The sequence below is a fragment of the Poeciliopsis prolifica genome, unplaced genomic scaffold, assembly GCF_027474105.1.
Source record: "Poeciliopsis prolifica strain line A6 unplaced genomic scaffold, Auburn_PproV2 SCAFFOLD095, whole genome shotgun sequence".
NCBI classification, from domain to species: domain Eukaryota; kingdom Metazoa; phylum Chordata; class Actinopteri; order Cyprinodontiformes; family Poeciliidae; genus Poeciliopsis; species Poeciliopsis prolifica.
This window is the reverse complement of record NW_026562470.1, coordinates 567,532-579,374: the sequence shown is the minus strand read 5'-3', so window position 1 is coordinate 579,374 and position 11,843 is coordinate 567,532. Positions and strand designations below refer to the sequence as shown.

General features: G+C 38.5%; 1 protein-coding gene across 1 annotated transcript; it reads left to right on the top strand.

Annotated features, from left to right (window-relative positions):
• The first annotated feature begins 9,506 nt into the window (after positions 1–9,506).
• LOC129353738 (protein PERCC1) lies at positions 9,507–10,448 on the top strand. Its single transcript, XM_055023116.1, has 2 exons — positions 9,507–9,558; positions 9,650–10,448. Exon 2 carries the CDS (start codon positions 9,663–9,665, stop codon positions 10,446–10,448), a length of 786 nt encoding a protein of 261 aa, XP_054879091.1. The 5' UTR covers positions 9,507–9,558; positions 9,650–9,662.
• The last annotated feature ends 1,395 nt before the right edge of the window (positions 10,449–11,843 follow it).

Below are 11,843 nucleotides of genomic sequence, written 5' to 3'. Positions count from 1 at the left end.
GATGTCTGAAAATTAACATTTCATCCCCCAAAATGAACATTCCTTTAACATCGTTAATCCCATCTTTGTCTCACTTTGTTTTGTTAAACTCCTTCTGACCTCTATAAGTTTTACGAAGAACACAACATTTGAAAACAAAAAATGATAGATAATCAATAACCAGAATATTACATAATATTCAATATAGTATATTTAAATAGAATATTGTAATAATCATATTCAAATTTTATTTGTATAGAACATTTTAGCAACAAGGCATTTCAAAGTGCTTTACATCATAAACACAAAAACACAAAGTCATGCAACATAGAATAAACAATGCATTGTTCCATATTACATTTCAAATACAATTCTAACTTCTAACTTTTCTCTGAAAAGAAGCTGGAAAACTTGTTCCATCAGCATTAGATTGGATTCAGGTGGTAACGTCACAGGAGGGTTTGTGAGCCTGTCAACTGTTGCAAATAAAGCTCCAGCATTTGTTCATGTTTTTGTTTATGACATCTGCAAAGAAAGCCTCCCTTGCATGTTTTAGTGTTGAGTGATAGTTACATAATCTTTCTTTATAGATGTCATTATGAACGTGAAGTTGAGTTTTACTCCATTTTGGTTCTCCATGGAGATTTCTTCGTACCAGACACAACCTTTACTTTATTTGGAGCCATAGAATCAATGATATATGAAACTTTAGACTGAAAATCTTCTACCAACTTATCTACATCATTACAGCTTAAGGGTGAGGAGGAAGAGTAGATTTGATTAAATGTTTCTGCTGTGTTTTCTGTGAAAGAACGTTTTGTGACAGTAGCTGTTTGTCCAAGCGGGTCAAAGAATAAAGAACTTTCATAGATAACATCAGTTACAGAGACATTGGAAATATTCACACCTCTGACTTTAACTCTGTGTCTCAGGAGACGCAGCAGATCCCCTGGGTTCAGCAATAAGCATTCTCTTTGCAGGTGGCCCTCACCTACTCACCACACCATTTGTGTGTCCCTGTGTAAGAGTGAACACATACCTCTAAAGAAAACCTACAGCTTAACTATTTTACTGCATTATTTATGGTAGCATGACTACAGTCTTGGCCAAAAGTTTTGAGAATGATTCAAATGTTAATATTTACAAAGTCTACTGCTTCAGTTTTTATAATGGCAATTTGCATATACTCCAGAATGTTATAAAGAGTGATCAGCATAACAGCAATTAATTGCAGAGTCAATATTTGCCTAGAAAATGAACTTTATCCCCCAAAACACATTTCAACTTCATTGCAGCCCTGCCTTAAAAGGACCAGCTAACATCGTTTCAGTGATTGCTCCATTAACACAGGTATAGGTGGTGATGAGGACAGGGCTGGAGATCAATCTGTCATGATTAAGTAAGAAGGACACCACTGGACACTTTAAAAGAGGCTGGTGCTTGGCATCATTGTTTCTCTTCTGTGAACCATGGTTATCTCTAAAGAAACACGTGCAGTCATCATTCCACAGCACAAAAATGGCCCAACAGGAAAGAGAATCGCAGCTAGAAAGATTGCACCTCAGTCAACAATCTATGTATCATCAAGAACTGAGGACAGAGGTTCCATTGTTGCCAAAAAGGCTCCAGGGCGCCCAAGAAGACCAGCAAGCGCCAGGACCGTCTCCTAAAAGTGTTTCAGCTGCGGGATCGGGCTGCCAACAGTGCAGAGCTTGCTCAGGAATGGCAGGCAGGTGTGAGTGCATCTGCACGCACTGTGAGGTGGAGACTCTCGGAGCAAGGCCTGGTCTCAAGGAGGGCAGCAAAGAAGTCACTTCTGTCCAGGAAAAACATCAGGGACAGACTGATATTCTGCAAAAGGTACAGGACTGCTGAGGACTGGGGGTAAAGTCATTTTCTCTGATGAATCCTCTTTCCGATTGTTTGGGATCATGGAAAACGGCTTGTTCAGAGAAGACGAGGTGAGCGCTACCACCATTCTTGTCTCATCCTGAAACCTTTCATGTGTGGGGTTGCTTCTCAGCCAAGAGAGTCGGCTCTCTCACAGTCTTACCAAAAACACAGCCACAAATAAAGAATGGTACCAGAATGTCCTCCGAGATCAACTTCTCCCAACCATCCAAGAGCAGTTTGGTGATGAACAATGACATTTCCAGCATGATGGAGCACCTTGCCGTACAGCAAAGGTGATATCTAACTGGCTCAGGGAACAAAACATAGAGATTTTGGGTCCATGGCCTGGGAAACTCCCCAGATCTTAATCCCCATTGAAACTTGTGGTCAATCATCAAGAGACGGGTGGACAAACGAAACCTAGGAATTCTGACAAAATGCAACCATTGATTGTGCAAGAATGGACTTCTATCAGTCAGGATTTGGTCCAGAAGTTGATTGAGAGCATGCCAGGGAGAGTTGCAGAGGTCCTGAAGATGGGTCAACACTGCAAATATTGACTTGCTGCATTAACTCATTCTGTCAATAAGAGCTTTTGTTACTCATAATATGATTGCAATGGCATTTCTGTATGTGATGACAACATCTGATATACACACATGAAAACCAGAGGGCAGCAGCTCATGTGAAAATATAACATTTGTGTCATTCTCAATACTTTTGGCCATGATTGTAGTCAGTGCTGACAATAAGTTTGATTTCCTTCACCCATTCCGAAAACTGTCACTTAAATTTTAAACTCTTATAGATTTTTTTTCTGTAACAGTTGGTAATGTGACACATTTCAGGAAATATTCCTCATTTGTACATGTATTTCTTAAGAATATGTGACAGTCATTAAACAGGCCTTGGTGAGGCTACTGACATTTATCTTCCACCTTTCCCCAAAGTTGAAAGTTGTTTTTTACACTGCACAACCATGGTCCAAGAATCGCTCACAAGATGGGAAATTGTTTTGTTACCTTTAACATTATTCACAAGTTTTGTCCCTGACTTATATGCTGTATGTTCCTTTGCATCAATGATGCTTTTTCCTCCGTCCATTATCTTATACACTTGAGTGTGTTCACTAACAAAATATAGTTGTTAAAATGTCCGTTACTAAAGCTTATAAATGATCAATGTAAACCATCAGTCTGTATTAAAATAGTGAATACAATTCATATTATTTAGATTTGATGTTTGCAGTTGGATTTCTATCGATTTATTGAATAATGGTCTGTGTAAACATTTATCAAACTGAATGGCCATTCAGGTTTTATATAGTTTTTTTTGTTTTGTTTTTGTGTTTGTTGCACAAATTCAATATATGCTGGCTGTCAACCAACAATTCAATCAGTGAATTTGTTTTTTCTTAAATAACCCCTCTCAGGGAGATTTACTTAAATCTTCTGACAACTTGCCCAACTTGTAATAACCTTGACTAAGTTTGCTATTGGTACACTTTACATAAAAAAAGATTTAAAAAAATAAAGCATACTCACTGCACAACCATGCTCCAAGAGTTGATCTTCTTCTCCTTCTTCTCCTTCTTCTTCGAGTGAGAGGAGGGTGTGTGAGGAAGAGCGGAAGGAGAGCGAAAGAAAGTGCGATTGAGTACCTTTTCTATCTTTTGGTTTCTTATTGTTTTTCACTGGGTATTTAGTTGACTTGCTTCATTGTAATTTTTTGTTAGTTTCGTCACGTTTCAGGGGTTTTTGTTTGGTTTGGGTGTGGCCGTCAGGCGTGCCTGGCTGGCCGGCGTCTGACGAGGCCATGGTGGGTGTTGTTGGTGGTGGGTCTTTCTCCACGCTGACACGGAAGAACGGTATCAAAGTGGGTGTTGGTTCTCCGTGCAGCGTGGAGGAAGTTTGTTTGGCTGTTGGGGAGCTGATTCAGTCGGCTGCACAGATGAATGGAGCAGTAGTGTTGTTTGTGGAGAGGGTTGAGCAGGCTGGTAGAGGAGGGCGTTTCAGTTAATGGTTTATTTTTGCAAGTATTGCCGCTTACGTTACCTGCAAAAAAAGGTCACGTTATTGAACGTGCCGCCGTTTATTAGTGATGAGTTTCTGGTCAAAGTGTTGTCAAGGCGTGGTAAGGTTGTTTCACCTGTAAAGAAAGTTCCATCAGAGTGTAAATCACCTTTATTAAAACATGTTGTCTCGCACAGGAGACAGCTGTTCATGTTACTGAACAAGCGAGATGAAGAATTGAATTTATGTTTTTCATGTACAGCTAGATGACTTTGACTAGTCTTGTTTGCAACTACTTCAAATATGAAGTGTTTTGGTTGTGGTCAGGAGGGCCACATTATAAAAATGTGTCCCGACAGGACCGGGCCGGTCCCTTCGGTTTCAAAAGAGTGGCAGCCTGCTGCTGATGCTGAGCTAGAGGGGGGCACATGCAGTGAGGCTGCTGTGGGGGAACCTGCTGCTGATGCTGCTGCTGATGCTGCTGATGCTGCTGATGCTGCTGCTGATGCTGCTGATGCTGCTGATGCTGATGCTGAGCTAGAGGGGGGCACACGCAGTGAGGCTGCTCTGCTGCTCTGCTGCTGAAGCAAAAGTGGCTGTTTACATAACTCGAAGGGACAAAGTGCAGGCTGGACCTCAACTCGATGCTGTGGCTCTGTGGAAGGTTAACATCAAGGTTAACATGTCAGTGTTTTAAGGTTGGAGTTTTGTTTCCACAGAGCTACTGGGAATCTGAAGGGTATTTTAGAATTGTGGGGTTTTGAAAATGTATTGTGCACCATTTCAGGTCAGAAGGAACTAATTTATAACAAATTATTATTGTAAATATTTATTTATTGATTGATTTATTAGTGCCTTAATTTGAGAATGTAATGTCTTAATTGGATTCATTGTATAATAAATCTGTTGTTAAAAATAAAAAAAAAATCTTCTTTTCTATTATGGCTGATCGCAAGCAACTTGAAGGTGTACACCGCCACCTACTGTCCACAAGTGTGTAGCAACAGTATTTTAAATCAGTCAGATTCTATTTTTTAATTTTGTATTTTGAAGATAAATAAATAATGTTTTCCTCAATATGTAAATATCCATTATATTTCCATCATTTCCCAGTATTCCTTTCAAACTCCATTCTTGATCTGTCCATCATATGTTCTACGTTTTCTTTCTCTCCACATTTTTCACACGTCATTATTTTTTTCCCCTATTAAATATAAAGTATCATTTAAGTATGTAGGACCTACTGTTAATCTAATCATTATTATTTCTTCCCTTCTATTTCTCTCCTTAATATTTCTACTAAAAATTGACTTCTGTATTTTATATAATTTCTTATTTTCATTCGATCTTTTTTTTGCCATATTTCCATTTCTTTATTCCCTTCCCCTTTCCCAATAGGTATTTTAATCGTTATTGCCTGATCTAAAGCCCTTTTTGCTGATTTATCTGCCCTTTCATTGCCTTTTACACCTTCATGTGCTGCACCCAACAGAACCAAATATCAATGCCACCTCTATATAATCTAAATAAGCTCTGTTGAATTTCAAGTACTAGATCTTTCCTGTTGTTTCCTTCTCCCTGAATACTTTCTATTGCTGCTTTGGAATCTGTGCAAATGACTGTTGATCTGTCTGGACGAACCTCCTCTACTCACTGTAAGCTGATAATAACTGCCACCATTTCTGCCGAGAATACAGTTAGTTGATCAGATAATCTTTTAGAAATGTCAAGTTTAAACTCAGATATATATATACCTATTCCCACACGTTATTTTAAATTCTTACAACCATCTGAATATATTTTAATATAATTATGAGTTTCTTAAATATACGTCAGACTTTACCCCTATTTCATTTAAATTCCAATCATGTTTCATTTTAAGGACTTTTATGTCCACTTTTACCTCCAGAAAAATCCATGGAGGGCTAACACTAATTGGATTAAATTGAGCTATTTCTTTATCTATTTATATTTCCATTTGTTTGATCCATCCAAATCCATTACTCTGGAACTTTGAGTATTCCCAACAACATTTTAATATTGTTGAATTTACATTTCCATCCTTAGTACTTCTTATTTTCATCCAGTATGTCAGAGCTAATTTTATTCTTCTTATTTCTCTCCAGTCTCTATTAGAAGGGCATTAATAGGTGTCGTTTAATTGCTTTCTTAAAATTTCCTACCACGTTTTATATTCTTTCCTCTCATCCATATAACCCCGTCATCAGCATATAATGCAGATTTTATACATTCTTCTGTTTCAGAAAAGATATCATTTATCATGATATTAAATAGTATTGGGATAATTGCACTACCTTGTGGAATTCCATTTTCAATGTTAAATTCTTTTGAGTAATCATTTCCAATCTTCACTTTTATTTTCCTATCTGACAAAAAAATTGCTATCCAATTAAACATCTTGCCACCTATTCCCATCTGCTTAATTTTTATAAGTAGACCTTCTCTCCATAATGAATCATAAGCTTTTTCTATGTCAAAAAATATTACAATCATAATCTCTTTCATTTTTAAAACTTTCTCTATATCATTATTGACTCTAGTTATTGCATCCATTGTTGATCTCCCTTTCCTAAATCCACACTGATTTTCATTAATTAATTTCTTATGATCAAGAGTAAATTCTAATCTATTAACTATTATTTTCTCCATCCACTTACTTAAATGTGAAGTTATTGCTATTGGTCTGTAATTATTTGGATTTATAGGATCTTTCCCTGGTTTATTAAACAGTAGAATTATTGCCCTTTTCCAGCTATTTGGTATTAAACCTTCTTCCCATATTTTATTAAACAGTTATAATATTAATTCTAATGTTACTTCAGGAATCTGTTTGAACATAGCATAGCATAGCTGATCCTCCCCGGGAGCTGAAGATCCTGTCCCTTTTAACCCTCTCAGGCTCAAATTACTTGCAAAGACTAGCTAAGTAGCACCTAGCTGTTGCAAATCTAAAACAGTATCAACCGTCTGAAGAGGGTTAATACTGTTTTAATTTCTTTCATGGTTATATTCATGTCTAATGTTGAAATATATGTTTGACTTTTTTCCAATATATTTTTATGCTTATCAAGTTTTTGAATCTTGTGTTGTCGATGAATGCACTGCAGCAAATGAGTCACCCAACAAATCTGCCTTATCTTCATTTTACACCATTTCCTGATCTCTAACTAAGGCTGGTGTTTTAACATCACTGCTTTTCCCAATCATTTTCCTAAACATTGACCAAACATTCTGTAATTTTATTTCTGATCCTATTGAGGAACAATATTTTCTCCATGTTTTCTTTTTAACTTCCTTAACAGTTTTACGAGCCACTGCTCTTTTCTTTTCATAATCAATAAGAGTTTCGATTGTTAAATTTTTCTGCAGAATTTTAAATGCGCTGTTACAATCTTTAACCGCTCTAGTACATTCATCATTCCACCAAGGAACTACTTTTTTCTTCCCTTTTATTATTATTTTTGGTATGCTTGAATTTGCAGCATTTAAAATATGTTTTGTTATCTGGCTTGTACATTCTTCTATATTGCCTTTTAATGTAAGCAAATGTCTGCTTTCCTCACAATTTATTTAAAATTTTTGCCAATCAGCTTTATTAAAACACCATTTTGTGATTATGACATCTCGTTCTATAATTATTAATTATAGTACTCACTGGAAAGTGATCACTCTCTATTGTAGATTCCCTGTTTCACATGAACATATACATTGTACTTTTATGTATATTTACTTAACTAATGTTAAAACAAATGTTAGTTTGTCTTAACATTAGTTTGTTAAGACAAACTAATGACCTTTCATCCATTATTTCTTTAATTATGTTGCCATTTTGGTCCGTCTTCTTGCTACCCCAACGACTATTAAAATCACTGCACCATAATTCTCTTCTATGTAATTTTCCAGCCATTTTCTTAAATCTTACAATCAAGATTTTTACATGCATTATAATAATTTATAATTTTAATATTTCCATGTAGGCCGGAGCAGCGCTTGGCTGCCGCATCATGCCGCTGTGTGACTTTAATTTTTTTTTTTATTATTTCTACAGCTTAAGTGTTTCATTATCTGAAAAATTTCACATTTTCTGCAGTATCATATTGTAATATCAACTTGTAATATCTAGCACAAAGGAAGCTTTGTGCTAGATATTACAAGTTTATAGCTGAAGGGTTGTGACTTTAGCTATAAAATGGTGAGTCATATTTCAAACAAAGAAATATGGCTCATGTCTCTTGCATATTAATGTGTATATATACAAAAATGACACCTTGTACAGCAAAGAATGGATAAATCAACCTTTGTCTTAAAATATGTTATTTGTTTCTTGTAAGCATGAAGTAAAACCCAAATCTAACCGTTTTTTGAATGTGTCCATATGTGTTTAGGTGCTTGTGTGTCAAAAAAGGTGTGTAATTCTTTGTTTGGCTCTCAAGTGCTGACATATTGCAGCTATTGATCTTTAGTCCTAAAATCAACACTGAATCCTGGATACTGATGACAGGCAAGACCAGAGGAGTCTGGATATCCTGATAACACTAGCACATACACACCCACACACACACACACACGCACACACCGACACACACACACACCGACACACACACACACACACACGCACACACCGACACACACACACACCCCCACACACACACACGCACACACTTCTCTCAGAAGAGTAGGGAGGAAAAAGAAAGCTGAGATAACTTGCAAAAATCATTAGTACAGGGGTGCTCAAGTCCAGTCCTCATGAGCTACCATCCTGCAACTATCAGATGCATCCCTGCTCCAACACACCTGAATCAAATGAATGACTCGTTACCAGGCCTGTTCATAGCTGAGCCTGGTCTACTGGAGTAAAGCTGCAACTAAAAGTTGCAGGACGGTAGCTCTCCAGGACTGGACTTGAGCACCCCTGCATTAGATGTTTCAGCTCCTTCAGGAAGTTGTCCACCTTGTTCTTTCACTGCTTTATTTGATGAGTCAGGATTAAACTACAAGTGGAAACTAATTACTGCTTCACTACAAGGCCAAGTTCCTCTGCAGGTTGTTTCTAACTTAAAAGCTTAATTTTTAGATTTACATGCAGTCTTGTAATCCTTATTTACTTCCAGTAAGGCCAGAAAAGGTTAGAAACACAAGAAATTGAGTTTGCATGCAAAAAGTATGGTGGAATGCTACGTTTCAGGAAGTCTGAGTCTGAGCAGGCTGTGTAGTGTCACAGTGTGGTGTCCAGGGAAGACGAGGGCCTGGGTGAACACAGTGACCACCCCCAGCCTCCTCTTGACCCGTTTAGAAATCAATACAGCGGGTGATTCGATTTCACGCTCTTTTATCTTTTAACGAGCCTGATAACAGGAACGGAAAAAGCAATGATGAGCTTGTGTACACGTGTGTAAAAACTCTCCATGGTCACTTAGCAGAGCCTCCATTAGGCTTGGATCTCCTCCCAGGTTGCCCGGTGATAGAGTAAACGGAGCGCGTCTCACCGATCCGGCACGCAAATATTTGTTTTAGGAAGGTGCCCTGGTTCGACAGGAGACACATGTCAGCTGCGGTATAAAAACAACGATCACTGTCACTCATCAGCTCACACACAGGACCCCGACCCTCTCCTCCAGCACACTCACTGAACGCAGCCGAATCCAGCTCCAAGGTAGGGAAACTTTTTCACCCATTGCCGTGTTTTATGCCTCCTATATCCTTGTACTTTTTCTTTTCTTACTATTTTTTTTTTACCTCTACAGGTCTGGAGGTGACATGGCCACAGGAGTCATCAGGAATTTCCACATTCAGGCCTCGACTCCTGCCTACTTCCACACTTTCTTGCACTCTCCATGCAAGAAGGATGAGGGTTGTCAGATGAGGGAGAAGCCACAGGAACGAGAAGATGAAGAAGATCAAGATGAAGAGGAGGAGGAGGATGAAGAAGAATGCTTGGATCAGTTCATTCTGAATCCTGCTCAGAATGTTCTGGATGTGACCAGTCAGTTGCTGAGGTTCGCTGACCTCATCAGTCATGACGTCCAGCGGTATTTCGGCCGTTCCTCTGTGGATCGAGAAGCTTGTGACATCTATGACGACTCTGTGTCTGTGGTGAGCAGCGGCCGGCTGCGTTATTATGATGACCTGCTGAGGATCGCAGGTGCGGGGACTCCGGAGGAGCAAGCCAACGGTGGGGTGGCTCCAGATGACAACCCAAGACGCAGCGGTTTAGGGCCCCTGGCTGACCTGTTCGACCACAAGGGCCTGAGTCGACTCAGGGTCCAGCCAATGATCAACAGGCACCTCCCACTAAGTTTCTGGACTGAACCAGTTTCTCGCTGCCCTCTGGTCAGATTCAGCAGCACACCTGCCATCACACACACGAGCAGCAGCTCACCTGGACAGACCGACAGTGGCAGACACACACATTACAACCCACTGGGTCCCAGTATGCAGCACGGCATGACCGGCACGGAGCCAGACTTCAGTGACCTGCTGGCCTACTGGGACCCACACCTAGAGTTCTCTCAAACACTGATGGATGACACACATGCAGAATGAAACACACAGTAGCTGCCTGAAACCAACATGGGTTCTGACCTCTGCAGCTGTTCAACAAACAGAAATAAACAGGAACAAAGCAGGTTGTTTTCTTCTTCTTGTGGTTCTGAATGTACTCTGACAAGGAAACGCTTCAAGAATGTTTAGATTAGCTGCTGTAGAAACCATGCTTTAATTTTGAGGGAAAGGTTTCTTTCTTTTTCTAGTTATTTCAAAAACTGGTTAGCTTTTGGAGCACATTTCATTCAGCAGATTGCATTATGGATGCAGTGATATGAAAATGAAGATCCATATTGATATTAATTTTTATACTTAGCATGGTTCTTTCAGAATACAATAGAAGATACTTTATTGATCCCAAAGGAAAATTGCTTATTCGTTGACGAGTTACTCCATCTAAGGTATTAAGTATTAATAATATAAATATAAGCATAATATTATAAATTATAGTTTATAGTTCTCATCACCTAAGTGTAATGAGATCATTAAATATGACTGAATGTAAATAAATGAATAACAAGCATGCACATGGAAACATGTTCATCTATCAATAACCTACAAATGAGTGCAGAGTAAATTACATTTAAATAACTTAGACTTTGTAAAATCTAATGACTACTGGCAGAAATGATTTTCTGTGTTGCTCTGTGGTTCACTTTGGTAAAATGAGTCTGGCTGAAGGTGCTCCTGTATCCGGCCAGCATGGATTAGACTCATTGTCCAAGATAACATGCATCAAATATACTCATATATAGGCCAAATAAAGTGTGCATTTCACGCAACAAACCAGCATTTGTAGGCATTCTACCAGTGGGTTTAAGCTTCAGCTCTTCACCTTCAGAGCACAGTGCTGTAGTGTGCGAGATCAACAGTGCTGGTGTTGCATCTGCACCAGTAAAGTGTTCTGGTGAAGCAGTTGAACTGCTGAACATCTATTGCTTTATCCATTAAAGGGTAACATGCACTCAAATGGATAGAGGTTCATTAATACAGTACAGTACACAAGTCTTGATTTCTGCAGAACCTCCATTTGAGACTTTCACTCAATCATAGTGATCCTGATCACTTTTTCTTTAGTTTCTATATTTTTTTTCTATTTTCCTTTGAACCTTGACTATTTGTTCACTTGTTTTTATTCCATTTCCAGAGATTTTGAAGCAATTAACGACCAACAAAGCCACTTCAGAGAGTGGATGGACTGTGTCTATACAATACACACATTACTTTTCAAAAGTATGTATTCACAGAACTAATCTGGATTTCAAGGTTTTTGTTGATTTATGTCATTCCCAGATTTGCACATGTAGAGGCTGAAATATTTCTTGATGTCTCTGGAGTCTTATTTAGATTCAGGTTTGGACTACATGTTAGTTTTCATCCCTGTCTACACTTTTC